At 50.4% G+C, this 22,746-nt stretch overlaps 8 protein-coding genes across 8 annotated transcripts; 6 read left to right on the top strand and 2 right to left on the bottom strand.

The window, feature by feature from the left end:
• Positions 1 to 1,131: 1,131 nt before the first annotated feature.
• Positions 1,132 to 2,557, top strand: NCS57_00493000 (uncharacterized protein; the record flags this gene model as incomplete). Its single annotated transcript, XM_053054875.1, has 6 exons — positions 1,132 to 1,311; positions 1,367 to 1,471; positions 1,528 to 1,618; positions 1,668 to 1,764; positions 1,813 to 2,073; positions 2,128 to 2,557. 6 exons carry the CDS (start codon positions 1,132 to 1,134, stop codon positions 2,555 to 2,557), a joined length of 1,164 nt encoding a protein of 387 aa, XP_052917035.1.
• A 2,871-nt stretch (positions 2,558 to 5,428) lies between these two features.
• On the bottom strand, positions 5,429 to 7,185 carry NCS57_00493100 (uncharacterized protein; the record flags this gene model as incomplete). The annotated part of the gene is made up of 5 exons (XM_053054876.1): positions 5,429 to 5,799; positions 5,859 to 6,063; positions 6,139 to 6,409; positions 6,468 to 7,036; positions 7,141 to 7,185. 5 exons carry the CDS (start codon positions 7,183 to 7,185, stop codon positions 5,429 to 5,431), a joined length of 1,461 nt encoding a protein of 486 aa, XP_052917036.1.
• A 271-nt stretch (positions 7,186 to 7,456) lies between these two features.
• NCS57_00493200 (AAA domain-containing protein) lies at positions 7,457 to 10,927 on the top strand (the record flags this gene model as incomplete). Its single annotated transcript, XM_053054877.1, has 3 exons — positions 7,457 to 7,670; positions 7,733 to 10,045; positions 10,101 to 10,927. 3 exons carry the CDS (start codon positions 7,457 to 7,459, stop codon positions 10,925 to 10,927), a joined length of 3,354 nt encoding a protein of 1,117 aa, XP_052917037.1.
• Positions 10,928 to 11,193: 266 nt separating this feature from the next.
• On the top strand, positions 11,194 to 12,072 carry NCS57_00493300 (Methyltransf-25 domain-containing protein; the record flags this gene model as incomplete). Its single annotated transcript, XM_053054878.1, has 1 exon — positions 11,194 to 12,072. The coding sequence occupies exon 1, from the start codon at positions 11,215 to 11,217 to the stop codon at positions 12,070 to 12,072; it is 858 nt and encodes a 285-aa protein (XP_052917038.1). The 5' UTR covers positions 11,194 to 11,214.
• A 293-nt stretch (positions 12,073 to 12,365) lies between these two features.
• Positions 12,366 to 12,839, bottom strand: NCS57_00493400 (uncharacterized protein; the record flags this gene model as incomplete). The annotated part of the gene is made up of 1 exon (XM_053054879.1): positions 12,366 to 12,839. One exon carries the CDS (start codon positions 12,837 to 12,839, stop codon positions 12,366 to 12,368), a length of 474 nt encoding a protein of 157 aa, XP_052917039.1.
• A 3,324-nt stretch (positions 12,840 to 16,163) lies between these two features.
• Positions 16,164 to 17,455, top strand: NCS57_00493500 (Zn(2)-C6 fungal-type domain-containing protein; the record flags this gene model as incomplete). Its single annotated transcript, XM_053054880.1, has 3 exons — positions 16,164 to 16,553; positions 16,609 to 17,110; positions 17,160 to 17,455. The coding sequence occupies 3 exons, from the start codon at positions 16,164 to 16,166 to the stop codon at positions 17,453 to 17,455; spliced, it is 1,188 nt and encodes a 395-aa protein (XP_052917040.1).
• A 569-nt stretch (positions 17,456 to 18,024) lies between these two features.
• Positions 18,025 to 19,161, top strand: NCS57_00493600 (uncharacterized protein; the record flags this gene model as incomplete). Its single annotated transcript, XM_053054881.1, has 3 exons — positions 18,025 to 18,240; positions 18,290 to 18,425; positions 18,476 to 19,161. The coding sequence occupies 3 exons, from the start codon at positions 18,025 to 18,027 to the stop codon at positions 19,159 to 19,161; spliced, it is 1,038 nt and encodes a 345-aa protein (XP_052917041.1).
• Positions 19,162 to 19,761: 600 nt separating this feature from the next.
• Positions 19,762 to 22,551, top strand: NCS57_00493700 (NACHT domain-containing protein; the record flags this gene model as incomplete). The annotated part of the gene is made up of 2 exons (XM_053054882.1): positions 19,762 to 20,195; positions 20,247 to 22,551. 2 exons carry the CDS (start codon positions 19,762 to 19,764, stop codon positions 22,549 to 22,551), a joined length of 2,739 nt encoding a protein of 912 aa, XP_052917042.1.
• Positions 22,552 to 22,746: the final 195 nt, after the last annotated feature.

The following is a 22,746-nucleotide window of genomic DNA, read 5'->3' on the forward strand; positions in this document are numbered from 1 at the left end:
CTCGCCGAGCCTCACGAGGTGAACAAAGACGTAGATAACTGGACTTGGCAAGCTTAAAGTTTTGCCTGACAACTTGACATGGCGTGCGCTAAACATGGCCCTACGGATCCGCTTGGACTGTGCAGTGCCATAGTGCTTGGGCTGACAGGCTGATGCGGGTCGAGCCTGGGCGGGAGGCTTCCATTCCCGGGGTCGATCGATGTTTGAACTCTGATATCGACTGATATCTAGGTCATCTGTTTGGCCGGTTTGAATGCCACGCGGTCTCGACGTTTATAAGCTTTGCTCTTTGTTCATTAAGTGGAGAGACTCTGGGGTCTTATGGTTGCGAAAAGTCCGTCTTCCGTCTTAATGCAGGGGATTCCTGACTACGAGTCAGGCCACTGCATCCTCCAAGCCACCGTAATCTAACTGCGTCACAGACACCGCGCGCGTAGAATCGAATTGCCTACTGCGAAGTTCGCGCTGATATTGTCTCAGTTGGCCCATCACCAAGTTTCGGCCGGAAAAGGATGTTGACGATTAGCTTTGGTCCAAACACCGCATTCGGCGCCAAAAGGTCAAACGCCATTCCAGCCAGGACGCGATGTTGGCGATCAGCTTTGCAGTACCCGATGTCATCTGGCAATTGAGCGTCTCGCTTAATTATCTTGACAAGGTGGCGGCCACTGCTCAAAGTGATGTTCAAGACGGGTACTGATGGGAACCTGGTTATAGCTCCATTTCCAGGGTCCATGGACTCGGCATTCAGGGGATCAGATGCAAGCCAAGGCGAGTGCCAAGTTCGACGACGGATTGTCACAGCGCTAAGCGTGGCTATCAGCCCCTGCACCGTCTAGCCAGAGACAGTTGTCTTGACCAGAACGTGGCTGTTGGTGTCGAGGCCCGAGACCTCTTGCAACGGGGAAGGGTCGGAATGCCATTCCGTGTCATCATAATAGATGTGTGTGCCCCCCCAAAGTTCTGGAAAGATTCTTGTTTCTTTTGCTGGATGTTGAAGGTTTTGATCATTTCTCTTGGAAGGATGATGACATCTGTTGACCAAGAGATTTGCCAAACAATTACGTGTTTTCCAAGTCACCTCGGTTGTGTGTTATTAGACTTCATTCACGACCACCACGATATTTCAATATGGCCAATGGACCACCACCAGACCCGGTTGGGGAGACCGAATCCAAGGGTCCTATACTACTGGATCTCAACATTGCCCTGATCGTTTTGACAACGACTGTCATGGCAACACGACTGTACGCGCGTGGCATCGTGACCAAGGCCCTTGGATTGGACGATGTGATAGCAATATTTGCATTCGTAAGAGCACCCAGATGACTGTGTTCCTCATGTCGACTCACCCTTGTTTGACCAGTGCCTGGCTATTACTTTGTCCATCCTTGAAATAACGGCGGTAGGAAAGGGAGCCGGAGCTCCGATGAGCACCCTTTCACCGGAGCAGATCAATGCCTTTTTCTCCGTAAGTCAATGTCCGTTTGAGTTGATGAATGTCATGCTAACTTGGACTTATTCAAGCAACTACCAATCAATCAGCTAATATTCTTCCTTGCTTGCGGCTTTGTCCGCCTATCCATCTTGGCCTTTCTTCCTCGCCTGAGTAGAGACCGTAAGTGACCTGGCTGATTTTAATGGCCAGAAACTGACTTTGTGATCAGGCATTTTCATGAGATATATCTGGGCCACTGGGGTTGTGATTGTCACCATCACTCTGACGGCGTTCTTCTTTGTTCTCACAGAGTGCGATCCTATCGTGTATGTTGATGGCCTGAGTTCACAGCTGTTGATTTCTAACTCTCCCAGTGACCTTTTCCACGCTGCCAAACCAAACAAGAAGTGCATCAGTAAACAAAAAGAGGCTTACATGATGTGGGCACATGCCATTGTTGGCATCTTCATCGACGCCGCTCTATTCGCTCTTCCGATCTGGGTGATCCGAAATAAGATGGCCGCTGGCGCGAAAGCCGTCAAAGTCATCCTTGTCTTTTGTGTCGGCTTGTTCGCTATCATGACGGGAATCATTCGACTCAGTTTTATCGTCACCACTGACTTTAGCGTCAACACGTTCGTCACCTGATTGTCTCATCCTGCTCAAAGCTCTTGCTAACATCGACACAGGACCTACAAGATGTATCGAGTGGCCCCTTGGACCGTTCTTGAAGTCCATGTAGGCCTCTGGTGCGGATGCTTCCCAGCTCTTCAGCCACTCCTTCGCATCATCTCCTTCAAACTCGGCCTCCGAAGCCGTCTGGAGAGCACCTACAAAAGAACAACACGGAACACGGGGACAGGGGCTCCAAGTAGTCACAACTGGCGTTCAAGCGGGTATATCAAGCAACTGAGTGCTATCGATCAAGAGCAAGAAAGCGACGGCGCGGGAAGGAGGGGCACCGTGCCAGGTGCTGGTGATTCGACGACGGAGATTATGCCGATGGGGAATATTGATAATGTTGGTAGGGGTATTCGAATGACGACTGATGTGATAGTCAAGGTGGAGGATGGTGTTGATGATGGGAGGGAGAGAAAGACCACATGGGATGCAGTCTGACATGGATCCTAGACTTGGCAAGCTTTCTTTCAATAGTTAATACGATATCCTATGTTTACCGACAAGCATAAATACTTCTCCACTGGATTATCTTAAGACCAGGCCCGCATTGGAGCCATATGTTGTGAAAGCCTGGGATGGAAGTGAACAGTCAATAAAGTGCTTCAGCCTCATCTAACATTATCTGATGTCCAAAATCTAGATCTATTATTTGCCTTCTTGTGTATGTAAAAATTCAATATTTACGGTTGTACATATTCACTATTCCAAAGGTGAGAGATATGGCTTCGAGATAGGAAGATCGATCTAAGCTCGGCCTGCCCGTCTGCAGCTTTGGACAGGAACGTCCACGACAATGTCATGGCTAAATATCATGACGACTAGACTCTTATGTGAATCGGAGATCTTGATATGAGACAGGACGGAAATGAAAGACAAGATCGTTTCTACCAACATATTCTACGCGTCATTGATGTCATCGATGCCGATGGATGTAGGTGACGCCAGTGGTGATGCAATGACCTGGCCTCGCTCACCGATGGAGATAAATACGGCGCGAAGGACAGAGCTTCTAGAACCAGCAAGCTGCACCTTCTCCATTTGAAGAACCTTGATGAAGGCTTCTACGTTTCATGGAAACAAACGCACCGTCCATTTTGGGATCCCTATTCGTCGACTTGCAGCAGCCACACATATCAACTCACTACGTACACTGAACCGACCTCTCCGCACCCCAGGCAACAAATCCCCTTTTACAGGGATACGCAGTATCAACATGTCATCAATCATTGACAACGTCAAGGGAAGATATTGTCATTTCACATTGAACCCCCCCAGTTGCTTACCCCTGAGCAGAACACCATTGCCGAAAACTTTGGTGGCCCAGCCGAAAAGCTCAGTACAAGAGGGTTCACGCTTGACGATGTCCCAAGCCTGGAAGGCAAGGTCGGAGTTGTGACCGGTGGCAGCGAGGGTATTGGCTACGGCATCACCCACATTCTGCTCAGTCATGATATCGAAAAGCTGTACATCCTCTCCATGTCCGAAGACATTGTCAACGACGCCAACAAGTCTTTCGCCCAGGAACTTGGCCAGGAAATAGCCGACCGCGCCGTCTGGATCAAGTGTGACTTGAGTGACTGGGCCGAGACCAAGAAAGCCGCCGAGCAGATCAAGAACTCGACCGATCGTCTGGATATTCTCGTCAACAACGCTGGCCGCGGAGTCATGACCTATCAGCTCACAGACTACGGCGTCGATCGACACATGGCGGTGAACCACTTTGGCCATGTTATCCTCACCACCTACCTTCTCCCACTTCTCAAGGAGACCTCTAAGAAGCACGGGTTAACCCGGATTGTGAACCAGTCTTCGAATGCTCACCAGGCAGCACCGAAAGACACCAAGTTTGACAGCTTGGATGATCTGAATCAGGATCTCGGCCCCAATGCCCAGTACGGTAGAAGCAAGCTTGCGAACCTTCTGTACACTCGGTACTTTGATCGAAACGTCACAAGGAAGGGGTTCCCCGACCTAATTGTCAATGCTACTCATCCGGGGTTCGTGAGTACGAGACAAAGCATGGAACACATCCATGAGCCGTATGTATATCCTTCTCCCTTGCTTTGAGTCATCTGACATTCTGATAGCTACCCTCTCGCCGGATATATGGTGTCCACAGTCATGGAGCCTTTCAAGAAGGACCAGTTCGAGGGCGCTACAAGCGCCGTTTACGCTGCCACAGTGACACACCTTACGGGAGAATACCTCTGCTGTCCTGCCGTGCCCGAGCATGGAACCAACCTCTCTCAACAAGTGAAATTGGCAGAGGATCTGATGGAGTTAACAAGAAAGGTCATCAGTGACAAGTTTGAGCCTTTTGACGATAGAAAGTTTTAGAGTCGCTATCAGTTACGTATAGAACATGCCATTAAGATCCGTCAGCTATTATGCGAAGAACATTCCATCTCCGTGATGTCAACCACCAAGTTCTGACCTGGTGACCGTGCATGGAAATTCCCAGCCCTCAAGTCGACATGATAATTTTCAGGGATTCTATGTCGCACTCTGGTACTCCTCTCCGGGCTGACAATCAAGAATTTGACGATCCCTGCTTCATGACGCATACAAGCGAAGAAACTGTCAATGATCATCATCAAGTCGTCAGCCCAACCCCATAAGCTCGTCTCAAAGTATGAAATGCCGTCGACAATGCAGCATAGTGGCGAGCTAAAACCCAACTGAGAAACGAGACGTTCAAAAATGTAGCAGAGAAAGCTTGTCTCAAGATCGTCAGATGTAATCCTTCCCGAAAACTCCCGTTCCAGAAACGTCAGATTAAGATGTTCATGGCCAGGCCACTGCATCAGGAGTTGATCGATAAGACTGCGGATGAGGCCACGGGGTCCGTATAGTCCCGCACTGGGATTGGTGTGCTGCCCGGCAAAGAAGTGCAAGACAATTTGGGGCTGCCGCGGTAGAGAGGTGAGTGATGGATCATGGAGCGGCCCTGAAAGAGCTTGTACTAGACCGGAGCAAAAGACTGAGGTTGGAGCTACCTTGCCGATAGTTTGATCGCCGCAGTGGCCGTCAACGAGCAGCATTTCAGACTCCAGGCTCATCAACCATGACTGGAACTTGGGGGTTACCATGAGATAACTGGCCCGAGAAAGCGCCTTGGAGCTGAACTCGTGGTACTTCCGCAGCACCAGTGCAAGATCTCGGAGATGGGTAGCCCTTTCAGTTTCGCTGCGAATGGCTTCCATCACGTCTCCTCTTGAAAGTCGTGGTGATGGACCAATTGCTCGATAAGACCCTGCCTCTATTTGCTCTCGGTCAGCCGTGTACATCATCTCCACCAGCCAGAGTATACTAACCCAAGGACAGTCGCTCGACTCGTCGCCCCTCTTGGAAAAAAGCGTACAGCACGTTCTTGAGATCCCCCACTAGTTGTATAGGCTGACTGGCGAGCCTGCGGCGCTCCTCCTTATCTTCAGCCCTACAAGTCTCGAACCTTTCTTCCATGGTCGTGAATCTTTGGTTGATTTGGTCAATATGTTGTTTGACAGAATGAACCTCAACATGCAGCCCCTGCAGACATTGGTAGTTCTTGGCAATACCCTTTGTGTCCAAGCGCAACCGGCACTGTTTTACCATGTCCTCTGCGTTCTTCACTGGCTTCAGGATGCCATCAACCTCGGCCAAAGAATCACCGAAAACGGATTTGCCAAGTTTCTTGATTTCTTTATCCTCATGAGCAAAGAATTACTTTGTAGGCCGTCGTTTTACGGGCGATACTTACTGGAGTTGTTGCTCTTGCGCAAGAGAACATCTATGAGAAGGGGGATAGCCTTGACAAGTTGACTGTAGAGATTACCGACGGCCGAGAATACGGATTCATCTCGGGAATAAGTCTGACGTAGCTGCTCGGCATCCTCGATGCAACTAGGTATGTGCTCGAAGCTTTCAAAGATTCTTTCACACGTGTCTGCCCTTCTCTTGACTGCCTAAACAATGCATGAAACATTAGCAAATTTGGCTCGGGACGATACCAGCGACAACATTCCAAACTTGGCTCTCACGTTAAAGATAATTAGCAGTCCTCCCTTGAGAACTCCTAGGCCGTTGTCTTGAGGGATGCTTTCTAGGAGGGGTCCCATGTTCCTTGAAACCCCTAGGCCACGAAAGGAGCGCCGAATGGCGTTCCCGTCTGCTTTGGTTCGATAAAATCTTGTAGTCTCGTCAAGCTCAGCGACAACTTGATCCCATGAGCAAGAATCGGGGTTGAAGTTTTCCCAAAAGTCGTTCTTGGGCTGTGTCTCTTTGTACCTCTGGATTGCGGCTCTCAAACTCCTACATAAGCCGGTGAGTTACTTCGATATGTACAAAATGGCCTACATGGGCGACTCACTGGTTCTCCAATGTTTGTGCAAAGCGAGAGGTGTCCTTGTCGTAAAATTGGAGTGCAACTGCAGGGGACCCCATTGTGCCCGAGTAGTCTTGAAACCACTCATGAAAGATGAAGAGTTCTCGATCGTCGTTCATTTGCTCCCGTAAACTCACGGGCAAGTTTCGCTCTGTCATTCCCTCTGACAAAGTGGAAGGAATTTCTTGGTTGAATATGCCTTCGTGGAAGCGAAGATGACACGAAGAGAAAGTACCGGGAGGGGGAGATTTGGTAAAGAAGACACGGGGGTGAGGGGGAGGGCGGCACCCTGTCCTACGTCGGGGAGCCTGGCAGTCACCAGATACTCGACAGCCTAGTCTGCTACGCGCTGGGAAGGATAGGTGGGTAAATGTGCAATGAAAACGACCTTTGAGAAGAATTTGCGACGCCAAGATGACTGCGTTTGGGGGCCAGTGCTGGTCACTACCTTGAGACCAGGCTCGGAGGACTCGGCAAATTAGATAAAGTGAGGAGACGCTGGCCTGACAGCCTCCTCCGGACCTACAGGCTTGGTGATTGGAAATTGACGCAGTCTGCAGGCTCAGCCCCCATGTATGAAGTAGGCTCTGCTTGAGCTGAAATGCATGGATCCTTGGCTGTATCACATGGGTGAGATGGGGGCTGCCACCCTGCACACTTGCCGCATGGCATTGGTGAATGGTCTGGCAAGCTGGGCATACATCTTGGGTTATGGGTGTGTTGTTTGACCCCCACCGTTGCATCCTGCAGAGCCAATATTGGCGGGGAAATACCCAAGCTTTTGAACATTAAGTCAATCAATTTCGGGTCTTTTTTCTTTCCCTTTTATTGTCCCAGGAGCCATTTAATAACTCGTCCAACCCTCAAACCTGCTGTTCCGCCTTGATTCCAAGTCCTTTCTACCACCCCCTTTTCCCAAACATATTCAAGGTATCAGCCACCCTCAAAGGCGCGTTGCTTTGCCATTACTTGCCATGGATGACCTTAACAGGCAGGGGGCGGAGCCTGTGAGAGCCCTGTCAGAAACCACCACCAATCAACCACCAGAGCCTGCCAATATAGAATGTCATCTAGAGCCTGTGCCTGGGATCTCTGGAGAGATCAGAGCACTTGCTGGAGCTCTTGGAGCCGCTTTGGAAGGCACGGAGTTGTCGAATGAACAACCCCGTGGGCAAAATCCTGTAAATGGTAAGCCTGGCCTGGACATTGCTAAAGTACCTTATGTTACTTTCTGACTTTACACTTTACAGAAACATCGAAAGAGGCACCATGGCATCACCGTGTGACACCCGCCGATCTGACCGGAGGCCTCACTTACGAATGGCTGAAGGATGTGACCTCGCGCTTGACCACACTTGAAGGTAGTCAAGGTAAGGACGAGGCGAAGGAGGTAGGTGCGAAGGATGAGATGGACATGACCGAGTCTATGAAAACTGAGCCCAAGGTCCGAGACTGCAATTGGGAGCAGTTCAAGAACCGCTATTCCCCGGAAGAATGCACCTATGCTATTGAGGTTCTCCTAACTGGAGATGACCTTGATGGCGAAATGGAAGAGGAGCAGCTGAGACGCCTAACATTAGAGAAGAGGAGGAAGTTCCTTGAATCAAACCAGAAGAAGCCAGCCAGAAGGCCTCAAGCCGATAAGAGGCCCGACAAGAACCGCCTGGAACGAGTTCGGATCAACTCGCCGGCGATCTTGTCATTTATCAGCGGAGTGACTGGGGAGACGTCCTGGGCTGAAAAGCCTCACACATTTTTGAGGCCTTTCAAAACCTTGATTCACTATCACGAACGACTTGAGGAAGAGTTTGGCAAACTGAAGGCGAGGTTTGAAGACAATGGGCCCCCAAACCAAGAGCCATCACTGGAGAGTGTGGAATTGCCGAAGACGAACGCGGCTGAGGATCTGACGACATCGGTCACAGATGGCTTAGGAGAGGCCATGAAAGAACAAAAAGAATCGGGAAAAGAGTCAAACTTTACGGTCAAGTCTCCGAAGCCTACCACAGAGTCGACGAAGGGAGAGCCCCCGATGAAGGACAACAACACCACCTCGCAGAGGGAACCACGTCACATTCAGGGGGACAATGTTACTGAGGCTGGCTACAAGGAGATCAAGTGCTATATGGAGTTTTCTAGGTCCAGAATTCTCCCGGTCTACCGAAAGTTCGAGGACAAGGATCATAGACAACGCGTCAAAGTGCGTTTCGATGATCTATGGTCATTGTTCCGCACAGGGGAGCTCGTCTTCAAACTCAACGACTCGCAGAACAACTCCCTAACTACTGAAGATGAGAAAACTCTCACCTCTGCGGGGCGAAAGAGGGGCCAGAAGTTATGGAGGGTGTACTATGTTGAGTCGGACAACACACCCTGGACTGTCGATAACCTCGAGGCCGAAAAGGGGAACTTCCGTCGCAACTCGGTGGACAAGATTGAAGACTTCGATCTCAGGATCTACTACATTGACTATGACGGAATGTCCTATTCCAGTGTCGGGCGCCAATGGACACTCCCGCGATTTGAAGGTGACATGGACGTCACCAAACTTCAGTTTTATCCGGTGCGCTTCGAGAAAGACTATGAAGCAACCATCTCCAAGCTAGCAGAATCAGGATTGAGATTCCAGAAGCTGTTGCTCTCGGCGGCGCCAGCTGTTCAACATGATGGCTGGACGCTTACCCACGACCCAGTTGGTGATCAATTGAGCGACCAAGCTACTAAGACGGCTGAATACATCGAAAGCGATGTCATTATTGACTTTCACGAAGCGTACCAGACAAATCCATCCTGGAAGCCACCTTATTTGACCTTCGTCAAGTCCATATTCGAACCTGAGACGAAATATGACGAGTTTGCAATCATGCAGTGGTCCGGGCCAGACCGCTCTAGAGCGATTACCAAGCTCACAGAAGTTGTTGTATCGTTCGAAGACGTGGGTGCTCTGCGATACAACAAATTTATCAAGGATGACAGCTTCGCCATGGACCCGGATGCCAGGCCTGCCGAGAGTCGTCAAGCCAGGCGTGAGCTGGCTGGCCAAGACCTCTCCCTGTTGACCTCACGGATGTTTGTGTACTCGCTGAGGAACCGCAAGTTTATCCATGCCGACGTTCAAAACTTGAAGCCCATCGAGGTCATGTCTGATCCTTTCAGCGACTTGAAGATCGAGGAGCCTCACAAGCGACTCATCAGGTCCGTCGTGCAGGATCACTTTGACAAGAAGTCGATCCAACGACAGCTACGAGCCCGAGACATTGAGCCGCTGGAGCAGGACTTTATCCGAGGAAAAGGCAAGGGTCTCGTTATCATGCTGCATGGTGCACCTGGAGTAGGCAAGACTGCTACAGCCGAAGCAGTCGCCGCTACGCATCGGAAGCCCTTGTTCGCAATCACTTGCGGTGATCTGGGCATTGACCCTCGTGAGGTTGAGTCAACCTTGTCTGAGATATTCCGACTTGCAAATCTATGGGACTGCATTCTCCTTCTTGACGAAGCCGAGATATTCCTATCCCGTCGGGAAAAGAAGGACGACAACCTTCAAAGAAACGCCCTTGTCTCGAGTAGGTATCCAGAGGAAGCTGACACAGTTTCATGCCTGCTAACTACAAACCGCAGTCTTCCTCAGGACCCTTGAGTACTACCCAGGAATCCTGTTTCTCACCACCAATCGAGTTGGGGTTCTGGATGAAGCCCTGAACTCTCGTGTACACGTGAGCATCTACTTCCGCCACCTCGACGCTGAGCAGACCATGGCACTCTTCGACATGAACCTGAAGCGTTCAGAGATGATCGCAGAGCAACGGGCTACAAGTACAAAGGAGGCCCCATTGCTCATTAAGGCAGAGGAAATCAGAGGCTTCGCACTCACTCACTTTGCCAAACATGCCGGAGGACCAGGCGGGCTGGGTACGTGGTGGAATGGACGTCAGATCCGCAATGCCTTCCAGATTGCCACGTCACTTGCGTATGCCGATGCGAGGGACCAGAAGAATGATGAGAACAGATACCTTGGGCGAAAGCATTTCGATCAAGTTCTCCAGGCTATGGAAGAATACACCCAGTATCGTCAAGACTTGTTGCACAAGACAGACGACGACCTGGCCGCTGACCGCGAGGAACGCTACGCACGAGTTGGGGGAGAAAACTCCGGGCGACGGGAGAGTCCCCGTTACGGGCCTGTGTATTCAGACTACTCGAGGCCTCGGTCGTTCCAGCATCAGCGCCCGTCCTATCCGACCTCCCCCTCAAGCGCCAGGCCATTTGCTGGGCGAGAGGGTGAGTATGTGAGACAAGATCCTGATACTCCAACACCGCAGAGACAAGAGCCCTTCTTAGCCCCTGGAGCTTACCCTGCAGGCCTGGGAGGTGGAGATCGGCCCATGTCTCGGGGCGAATTCCACGATCAGGGTCGAGAGTATGGACGTCCAGGCCGACAGATGTAACTAGGGTAGTAGAGCGTGAGGAGCTTCTCACTGAGATTATATTGCGCCTTAATTTCATTTTCTATGATACAAATCTTTTTTCACAATGTGCCCTTGTAAGTACAAACTTGGAGATGCCTCAGATCCTGGCGGGTTGCTTTTGTCTTGGCGCAAATGAGTCATCAAGGTGTTCAATGCGAGGTATTTGACCTTGATGGTCGTGCCGCTGTCTCTAGTCATGTTCTGTTATCTGAAAGTTTCTTTTGTTACTCACTTGTTGGTCGGGATTCCTGGCCAATTCAAATAAAATGTCGCAGAAACCCGCACCCACGGCCATCGACCACTTCGACTCAGCGGCCGCGCAGTATGAAGCCTCCACTGGTGGATGCACTCGAGAACTAGCTCGGTTGCTTCTCGACATTCCGCCGCTCGAGAGTATCTACCAGCCAAATGCGGTCGTGCTTGACAATGCATGCGGGACAGGCATCGTGGCTGAGGAAATCATCCTGCGTGCTCGCCGAACAAACGCAAATGTGCCCAGTATTCACGCCGTCGACCCTGCTCCCAATATGGTCGAGATCTCTCGCAAGAAGCTAGATGTTCTTGGAGCATCTGCAACTTCAAGCACCGCCGTAATGCCTGGCGAAAAGCTGGAGTTCCAGGATGGGATGTTTACCCACAGCATCACAAACCTAGGCATCCTCTTCTTCACAGATGGAGACGCGGGGGCAAAGCAGATATATCGCACTCTGAAGCCTGGCGGTGTTGCCGTGGTTACTTCTTGGGCTGTTCTCGGCTATCTAGAGGTAATTCGCCCAGCCCAGAGTGCAGTGCGGCCAGACGATCCACCATTCAAGCTACCCATTCCAGAGACATGGTTTGATCCGGCTTCGGTTCAAAAGTGCCTGAAAGACGGCGGGTTTGCAAATGTCACCGTCTCTGAAAGTATTGTTCACTACGGCGCGCCATCTGCAGAGGACTTGCTGGACCTGACCCTGAACTCGTTCAAGATGCTTTGGAAGGACTGGTCGGAAGATGACCAGAACAAATTTCGTCAAGTGGCTCGTGAAAAGATCGACGAGACATCTTGTTCCTACACTATGAATGATGGAAGTCAGGGCGTAGGCGTTCCTATGACAGCTATTGTTGCGGTCTGCCAGAAGTGAGAACCGTGGGCACTTGAAAGGGGTAAGACCTCTGGCTACGCAGAAACAATTACTATTTTGAATCTTGGAATTTCGCTCAGAGTTTGATGTCTTGAAACTAAATATATCTTCCATCATTCAGCGCCTCAATACAACATCAGCAGGAATGATGTTGTGGTACGAGGTACCTGCTCTTGTCAGATGGCGATAGTAGGTGGTAATTTTGCGGTAGACAAGATGTAATGAACTGAAACATTGCGTTGCTCTAGCTAATAGCTACGGACCGCCTTGTTTGAGTGCCATCCTTACGAACGCTAGTTAGGAGCCATCGCCATTCCCGTTCCATCACTTTCATCTCGTGGCCGTGGCTTAGTAACGTTACAAATCGCTCTTACAGGCTCTTCCATGCCCTCTTCATCAGCCACGTCGTACGACTTTCTGACAGACTTCTCCTGCCTCGACTTGACTTCAGCCCTCTTCTTCTTCTTTGCCTTTGTCGCAGGCTTCTCCTCCACGTCCGTCTTAGTCTGCTTCGACTCTGTACTGTCCTCGTCCCTGATGGCCGACGGCTCATCCACGCTCCTCATCTTGATTGCGCCAGCTACTTCGAGCGCTGGCACGACACAAACACTCGGTGCGTGGGCCGCTTCGACATAGAAGGTGTCAGGACCTTCGCTCAAGGTCCAGTAGGTTGATCCAAAGATCTTGGACAGGACCTCTTTGAGCCTCCCCTCGTTGAGGATGGAATCCTGCCGGAACTGGATGGTCATCGGGAGACTAGACTTCATGGCCAGCTTTTGGTGGAAAGCGTCGGTTTGTTGTGAGAGTTTTCTTTGCTGAGTAGTGGGAAGGTTGTTTGGTTGAAGGTGCATCCAGCAGAGAGCAGTGAGGACGCTGGAATTTATAGCTAAATCTTGCCATTATTCACTACCATTGGAAGTGTAGATGTAGTCTCTAGACTTTTAAACGAGGCAGAGTGAATCGAAGATGTATTATGCAGACGCGGCATATCTCGTCTCTACTTCACAAGCAACCCCATTTATGGTGGCTATCATCCTTGTTGCACTCTGTTTCAGACATTCGAGCCTAGACCCGCAGATTGATCTTGGTCATGTTGCTGCTACGAGGAGACAAAAGTCCAGCTGACCATTGGTATCTACACGTGCCGTTTCCCATACTTCTCACCGTCCATGACTACTACTCCCACTGATTCAAGTCATAGGACCACGCCGGTGCGCCTCCAACAACGGCATAACTGCCTGGTCCAAGTCGTTCCTCCTCAACTTTGCTAGCGCTAGAGGCGACCATCCATTTCTGAGTTAAAATTCTGGATTCGCTCCTTTCCCGAGCAGCATCATGACAAGAGACTCGCGCCCAAGCTCCACCGCCCGCAATAGTGGTGTGGTGTCTCCAGGTATATCTCCTTCCCAGGTATCACGACCTAACATGCACTTATCACATGAAGGGCCCCCGATAGATTCCTCGGTCTTTTGGCTCAGATATCCCATCAAGGGCCGGGCTTCAACTATAGTAAAGAACACATTGTCAACACATCATAGCATCATATCCCAATGCTAACACAGTGCCCTTTTTTTAACCTTCTGCTGCCCGCAGTAGAAGACCAGACGCATATTCAAAAGCTAATATATGTCGGCTTCAACGGGAACAGATACTACCAAGTCATATCTCTTTGGGCGGTCGGTCCATTTCTAAATCGGGATTCTCGAGTAGCCCAACACCACTACTTATCATGATGTTGTTTCAAAATCCAGGAACGTATGAGCGTGTCAGAGCCAGCTGTAGACCTTTCTCCCCCTTCTCCTTCACAAAAGCTCTCATCATCTGAGCCAAAGTCATTGAGCCAGTCATGCTTGTAGATGTCTCGTTCCGCAACAAGGCAACCGTCTGTCCCTCGCATCCAGCTAAACACAGTGCGTGTAACGAGCTCGCAAGGGTCCTTTTCCCGATCTAGATGGTCGTAGTTAATGTGGGTAAGGAGGTGGTTTAATGCTGGTGAAGGTGTAATTTCGGGGCGTATTGCGCGCTCGTCGACGACTTTTTGAACTTCTTGTCTCCCTCCAGTGCAATTCCAGGTTATCTTGGAAAATATTAGTCTATGTTTGCCGGAACAGGTCGCATGCAGTCGAACATCAATGTCCAAATCCTCGATAGCGGTCTTGCCGGGTGGTGGATAAGGATAGAGCGGTGGGAACTTGTACCCAGAAAGCGCTTGGGAGAGGTATGCGAGCCTCCATTCATCCGCCCGAGCAATTGTGTTGGCATCATGGGAGATAGGGGAGACAGGCTCTTCAATAAATGAAACGAGTGTTCCAGTCCAAGCAGCTTCATGGAGGTCTATTTCCTCAGTTCCCAAGAGCCCCCGAGGGTTCTTGAGGAGATTCTTGTGTGCGCCAGTAATCATGGCACCGAGCCATAAAAAGCTGGTGTGCGGCCTTCGGAGGAAGAACATGCGAGCAAGCACGTCAATATCCTGCGTGTCTTTGGAATGGAGCAATGCAAAGTTTCCTTGGAACCATGCTCCGCAGACGTTGCAGGGTATATCAGGCTCGTAAAAAATGCTGCTGAGAATGGACTTGACTACCCTGCGGGTTGCAGCCCAGTGTCAGGAGTTTGTCAAATTGGCGTAAGTCTTGGCCCCAGATGGGGTCATGTGGCGTTGTGCTTGATGCTTTCTTCACGGAAACTCGAGGTAATGGGAGGCGGACCTTTCTCCTGTCGAAATTGGCAAGGGGGAGAAGTAATGCTGCAGCGAAAGCCGCACGGTTTTGCTCACTGGCTGAGTGCAATGCAGAATACTCGGCGATGTACTGTACAGCGACCTCGAAGGGCGGACACGTTCCTAGGATAGGAGAGTCGGGCCATGAATTGCGAGACAGTAGTATTGGACGCGTTGAATCTAAAGAAACGGTCCAGGGAGAGAGGAATCGATATTGTTTGTGTGGGATTGAAGCTTTCCAACCTTGCCCTGGAGCGAGAACGGCTGCCCACCACCGGGCGGCCTCATCATTGATAGAGCCCAGCTGAACTATCACTGATGCTTCATCCTTCTGTAGGTGGCGGGTTCCTGCCCATTTGGCTTGACTTGCGGTATACTGGAGCGGTACTGCACCTGAGATGATGGATGTCCAACGTGCTGAAAGAGCATAGGCCCATGCCAGTACAAGCACAGTGAGATGATTATCTTTTCCTAAGAATTTTTGAAACGGAATGTTTGCATCGGCTGTCGCCAAGATGGCAGTGGGCTTGTCAACAGACGGCGTGACTTGAAATCGCTGCTCGAAGGCGGGCATATCACAGCAGTCGCTTGTCGGTATCCAGGTAGATATGGCAACCAGCAACCCAGTAGAGTCAAGATCTACCCCCATAGGAAAGTATGGATGCTGAGGGAAGATGTCGTCAAGTTTTAGGGAAGCTGAAGGAAGCCCAGAGTCTGTAGATGCTTGTTTCCAGAGCGCCCACCAGGCCCTGTAGCCTTTTTCGTAGACAGATCTGTAGGAGCCATCATCTGGTCGAAGCACATCACCTCTCGTCTTATACAATGTTGGGCCAGCGCACGAAGAAATCGGAGATTCGATTCTATGTTGTTATGAGTACCGCTCCAGGCTTTGTTGATGAGCGCCACGACTCTCCTGCCCCTTTATACACATAGATGCGTCAAGGCAGTGCGAGCTCCTCATTGATGCGATTACAGGCACTCATGCACTTGTACCCTCGATTGGGGCCTCGCTACCCGCTTGTTCATCCATGTCAACAGTGATCCTTGAAGGAAGGACGCAACTTTCTCCATCCCGACGAAACAATTGGAAATGTACAACTTCCCATGCCAGTCCCGTTGCGTGACCTCGGGCCTGATATCCTACCTATCCTGTCACTAATTATACCTCTCTATCTGACCCAAGGGTAGAAATTTCGCCCCTCAACAATGCTGTGATTATCGGTGTAAAAGTTGACCCGAACCCATTTGCTTGGCAAGCCACAGAACACGTAAGCGTCTCGAGATCAGCTAACCTCCAAGACAACCATTAACCTCAATAAAAGGCTTTTCGGTAGGGGCCATATCTTGATTCAATAGTTTATTGTGTCTCTCCAAAATGGGAACCGATGCACCCACGTCAACTGTGGCCATGGCCGAGGCAGCGCTTTGTGGGCAACACCAACCACAAAAGGCGGCGAAACGCAAACCGGTCCCTGGCAAGGGATTCGCGAAGACGAGAAGAGGCTGTTTTAACTGCAAGCGGCGTCGAGTAAAATGTTCCGAGTGTCGCCCCGAGTGTCAAGGTTGTCGACGGCTGGGCATGCACTGTGTCTACCCAGCAACCACCCTGCCTCAAGTTCGCCACGCGATAGCATCTACCACTTCAAGAGTCAACCTATCTCTTGACCATCTAAGGTTCTTCCATCATTTTCTTATTGAAGCATATCCACCACATCCGCATGCTTCGTCAGCTGTATGGCAGGACGTCGCTGCACTGTCGCACGAGGTACGTTCTCCTGAAAGGCCCCGTTTCACTGTGTATGCTAAGCAAAATCCCGTAGTATGACTTCCTAGCATCGTCTCTGCTAGCTCTCGCTGCTCAACACCTGACCCTCTTCAACCAAGCCGACTACTCCGTGCAGGCTCTCGACCTCAGAGTATCTGCCATTAATGGCCTGAACCACGCCCTATCACGGCCCTGTCGCACGGCAGCTGAAGCCGACGCTCGGTACGCTGCCGTGATTGCCCTCACGTTTCAGTCGTCGTACATGTCTGATGGAATGATGGACTTTCTGGCCATGATGCGTGGCTGGATGCTCATCCAGACCACTCTGGTTGCAGATCATACGAAGTCCATGTTCTGCACTTTCACTCGTGAATCTTTCGTGGGAAGTATGGAGAGACATATTGAACAACATGAAGATGCTGGCAATGATACACTCATCCAAGACTGCCTTGCTTCACTGAAGACTGTTGAACCTCTATGTCGAGGTAATGCAGAACGACGCTATTGGTCTATGTTGGAGAGGCTCGCGCACCTGAGCACCGTATCTCCACGTAACGGTCAGTTATCCCACCCTATCATCGGCTTTGACATTAATGTAGTTGGCAGCATTTCTTGAGATGGTGCCTTGCTACGCCTTGACAAACAAGATGACGGACGACGAGTACACCGGCTTCACAGACCCTTCTAATCACGTGGCCCAAGTGCTCCTCGCACATTTCCTCATGCTAGACCACGTCTTGGAGACTTGTTTCTCCGAGACCACCACACGACATTTTGCTTTCAGCAAGGGCATTACACAGGCTTGGATCAACAATATTGCAAGTGCTCTTCCCAAGAGCTTCCAGAAGTACATGATGTGGCCGTTAGGTTTGGCCAGGGGTTTTGGAGAGTCTCCATGCTAGTTTAGATGCCTATTTTACAATTGTTCATAGAACCCCGTGCTTCGAAAACCATCGCATTTCCTGCGATTCTCAGGAAATCTACAGTAAGCGGATAAAACTTTTGGGGATTGTTCCAACCGCCTGAGCACCGTACCCCCAGCCTCAAGTTGCCAGGGGCAAAGAGGCGGCGTGCGAAAAATTGAGTGGGGGCTTTTGGTGTCCAGGCCCAGGGTAGGCATCTCAAAAACGATGAAAGCGACGAACCGACCAATGAGAGGACACTTTCACGATTGTCAACATTACTTGCGTGGCTCATTATTTGATGGCTTGGAAAAGTCGCTCGTTATAATTTACGAGCTGTTCTCATCAGTTGAGACGCGTCACTTGCGACGAAAACGAGCCTGGCTGGGCTGAGAGTGTTCAGAAAGGGTCAATTTTAGATGTCCTCAAAAGACTGATGACGACGCCCACCAGACCTACATCTATATATATTGTAAACAAAGGTCTTCATTCTGTTACCCATTATCATCATCTTCTTCATTTTTGACATCCTCCCTAAAGTTATCAAGTTCAACGACAAATCAGCCACCATGCCGACCCAAACTGTCTTCCAAGCGACCACAACCTCCTCATCGGCGAGTCCAACCTGCACGACCGCAATCCCAGACAAGTACGGATATGTCCCACCCGACTCGTGCAATGCCAACTACGGGTTCTACCCTCAGTGGGAGGACAACACTGCCTTTGCGGTTGCGTTCGGCCTGTCCACCGTAGCTCACCTCGTTCAAGCCATCATTCTCAAAAAGGTCTGTTCCCCCTGTTACTAGCACGGCCTTAGTTAATATTTGAATGCAGTCCTTCTGCTGGGTCATTGTCATGGGCGCCTTGTGGGAGTGCGTCTGCTTCATCCTGCGGGCCTTGGGTGCAAGGGACCAGCAAGAATCATCGTACATGATCGTATCAACCCTTTTGTTCTTGCTGGCACCACTCTGTATGTCCAAGTATAATGTTTACTGCAGTTCTTATTAATGAAACACCTAGGGATCAACGCCTTCGCCTACATGACCGTCGCTCGTCTCGTCCACTTCCTCCATCCACGTCGCCGCCTCGCTGGCCTTTCTGCGCAGTGGCTGGCAAAATGCTTCGTTACCGTCGATATTATATGCTTCATTATCCAAGCGGCAGGCGGCGCGATGCTCGCAGATCAAAACAACTCAGACACTGCAGATCTGGGGAGAAAGGTGTACATGGCCGGCGTGGGTGTTCAACTGGGCTGTGTTCTTATCTTCTTGACCATTCACACTCTTTTCTATCGAGAGATTTCTCTCAACAGGCACGCTGGGAAGCCCAGAGTTCGAAGCCTATGGACCATGTGGCTGCTGTGGGTTATCTACGTGGTTCTTGCTCTCATTGTGGTTAGTGCCCCCCCCAGTTACCCAATGCTCATGTACCAGAAACTGATAAGGCTTCAGGTCCGCATTATTTTCCGTCTCGTCGAGTTCAGCCAGGGTGCCTCATCTTCCAATGTCATATTGCGCCACGAAGAGTTCCAGTTATACCTGGATGCGCTGCCGATGCTCATTGCAGTGGTTGTACTCAACGTGGTGCACCCCGGCATGGTTCTCCAAGGCCCCGAGAGCTCGTTTCCATCAATCAAGGCGAAATGGTGGCATGGACGATCGGTCGCGTTTGAGACGCTGGAGCTCTCTTCAAATGAGAGGAGTTAGTTGTTGTCGAACCTATGATGGTTGGTTAGATGACTTGGTACAGGCCAAGCCTAGTGTAGAGTCGAGCACTGTCAACGTTTCCTGCGGGGAAAGATACTCGTTAGCTTCGATGCCCTCAATTGTAGGAAAGAACTGTCAATAGAATGCGTTATTGGCTCAAATAGCCCTTGACTTCGTGAAAAGAGAGAACTACCTCTGAGAGCCTGATTTCGCGTCGGCCGACCTCACCTGAGCTAAGCCCACAGGGGAGCCAGCTGCGCCATTTTCCTTTGCAGTTTCAACATAGAGTTATTCGATGGGTAAGCAAACAACCAGGCAGCGGCTAATGTGCAGTAGACTCTGCAAAGCCCGGCCAACAAATATGCAGGCTCTGCCCACCATGCTTCACTCTTTGCCACCGAGGGGTTGCACAACAGGCCTCCACTCAGCCATCAGGCTGGGCTATGGAGCCTCCATGATGTTATTTTAATCCTCATGTCGGCTCTGCCATGTGATGGTACTCACAGGATATGTTAATAAGGGTTGATCGGGGCGCATCGAATTTGTTGCTGCACAGAACCCCTTGTTCCCAGAACCACAAACACGACGCTGGCTTCAACCATGGAGGCTATAGAAGCCGTCTCGCTGGCAGCAAACATTCTCCAATTCACTATTTTCGCCAAGGATTGCTACGTCGAAATCAGAGAAATCAGAGAATCTGCCAAGGGCCTGACAAAGAAGGATGCCAAGTTACTCAACTCGACGTCTCGGAGGGAAAAAATGCTCAGCTCAATTTCGGTTGGCCTGAGCTCCTTGGAGGGCGAGCTGACACCAACCGAGCACCAGATACGCGATATCGCTGAGAGGTGTCAGCGAATGGCCAGCGACCTACGCGAAGACATCGAGAGCAGGCCGGTTAAGAACCGTTCCAATGTTTTGAAGATGGCGTTCAACGTTGCCATCAGACGACACAAGATTCCTGAGGTAGACGAGAAGATAGCCGAGTGGGAAGACCTGAAAAAAGACCTTTTTCGATTACTCAACATCCACATCAGGTATGCTTGGTTTGTCCATGTGTATGTGATATAGCTAAGCCAAGACTACAGCCAACAGCAAAGTGGTGTGAAGCTGGCCCTGGCGGAACTCGTGGAGCAGACTCGCCACCTTGGTATGGCACACTCCGACGATCTCGATCGGATGAAATCAGACATCCTGGATGCGATTTCGAAAGAATCGGAGTCTCAAGAAGCTGCATTAAATGTAAGCACCAAGCTCTTCGAGTGGACAAAAAGAGTCTACTCGTTGAAGAAGGAACAGGTCATCCTTCAGAGTCTCCGGTTCGACGAGATGGTGGATCGAAGAGATGGTATAGTCGAGGCCCAGCCATGCACGTTCGAATGGGTAGAGAAGCCTAAGCTCAGCTTTCTAGAGTGGCTCTCTAAGGATGATGGTGTTTATTGGGTGACTGGTCATCCAGGGTCAGGAAAATCGACCTTCATGAAATATCTCAGCCATCACACGAAGATGCATCAGAAGCTAGTCCAATGGGCCGCCCCAAAGACTCTTGTCACGGCTAGCTTCTACTTTTGGTTCTCTGGCACTGCTCTTCAAAAGTCCCAAGAGGGCTTGCTGCGATCCCTGCTGTTCCAGATCCTTCGGCAGTGCCCTTGTCTGATCCCCGGAGTCTGCAAGTCGAGATGGTCTTCGGATTTAGGTATTCCTTGGACCCGGTCTGAGCTTATTGACACTCTCAAGTCCTTGACTCTAAAGTCAACATCTACCAAGTTCTTCTTTCTCATCGATGGTCTTGATGAATATCAGGACTATGCTAACCCGCAAGGTAGCAGGGAGGGTGGAGTTTCTGCACACGTCAGAGACATCATTGAAGTTATCAATGATCTAGCAGATCTTCAAGACATCAAACTCTGTGTCTCAAGCAGGCCATGGCCAGCTTTTGAGAACGCTTTTGGCCAAGCCACTCGCCGAAAGCTGTACGTTCACAATGAGAATCGCGAGGATATCGGTCGCTACATTCGAGAACGATTCACGAGTAGTCCGGCCTATCAGAAGTCATTGATTCCCCCCAAAGACCTTCAAACGCTATCTAACTCGATGGTTGAGGACTTTCGCGGTGTCTTCTTATGGGTGTCTCTTGTGGTGGAGAGCTTATTGCAAGGACTGGAAAACGGGGATCGGGTTGACGAACTTCGTGAAAGATTCGAGGAAACCCCAAAGACGCTTCATGCAATGTTTGAGTGGATGCTCGATTCAGTGGAGGAGAGGTATCACGAACAGGCTGCTCAAATACTCCAGGTGGCATTCCATGCTCGAGCACCGATGTACGTGGCCGTCTACTCGTTCATTGGGGATGACGAACTATTACTTGAAGGTGATCCGAAGCCATGGAGAGAGGACGATTGCATCCACAAATCAAAAAGTACAGAGGACCGTCTCAAGGTGCGATGCCCGGATCTCATCAAGACCAAGGGCAACCCGAGTACCATGACAACGGCCCAGAGGATGACGAAACACCAAGTAGAGTTCTTGCACAGAACGGTCAAAGACTTTTTATCGTTGGAGGACACTCAAAAGATGTTGCAAGATCGCATCAGGGAGTCTTTTGATCCCATGAGGTTCATCAGCAAAGCCCTCTTGGCTCACATCAAGGGGGCCGAAATTTCTGGAAATCAAGCCTGGTCCCCCACGTCATGGGAAATGTTCCAATTGCTCGATGAACTCACATACTATGTTTTCGAGCTTGAGCAGACAACAAAACTCCCGCAAATTGAACTACTCGACAAGCTTCGCGAGACAATCGCGAAGCAGACAGGAAACAGGGATTTCCTCCTTGATGGCGATTCCTTTTTTGGTGTCATGGCCCAAAAGGATATGTATCTTTACGTTAAGGAAAACCTACCACAGGCTTTACATGGTCCCGGAGCGCCTTTGCTTGGCAGTGTCCTGTTTCCACGATGGCAAAGGCCACGGAGGCACGCCGATGGCCTACCTCACCCCTCTGTTGAGATGGTGGAGCTATTGCTCAAGCACGGGGCAAAAACACGCGAGCTCTCAAAAGACAGGAAGGCGACGCTCTGGAGCCAATACATGGCAAGGATCTACGGAGCCCAGGCGGAGCTGAGGGGCAACGCAAGGCTCAGAGAGACACACATCTCTATCATTCGAATGTTCCTAGAGCACGACGCCGACCCCAAGATTGATTGTGTAGTTGGGTTCACGGACGCAAAACCTACAGTAGGCAGGGCAAGGGGGATCAAGTATCCTGTGTACAAGGATATTGGGTCGATCTTGAAGGAAGTATTTGAACCGGATGAGAGAACGTACTTGGAGCTGCTGCTAAAGCGGAAATGGCCAAGTTTGTTTTTCAACTTGAGAAAGGCACTGAAGGAGTAGGCAAGTTGTCATTGAGCGAGATCGGCCTGAAAGAAATTTGTGTCTTGGTGAGGATTTAGTTGTGTGGGAGAAGCTTTCTGTGCAGGGAGGGACGGCCCGTATGTCTAATTAATGTAAACAACCATGTCTGATTTGCCATGAGAAAGGCTCGAACAGGGATCGGTCAATCAAGCAGACTTGCTTACGTTGCATTGA

The sequence above is a fragment of the Fusarium keratoplasticum genome, chromosome 3 (assembly GCF_025433545.1).
Source record: "Fusarium keratoplasticum isolate Fu6.1 chromosome 3, whole genome shotgun sequence".
NCBI classification, from domain to species: Eukaryota; Fungi; Ascomycota; class Sordariomycetes; order Hypocreales; family Nectriaceae; genus Fusarium; species Fusarium keratoplasticum.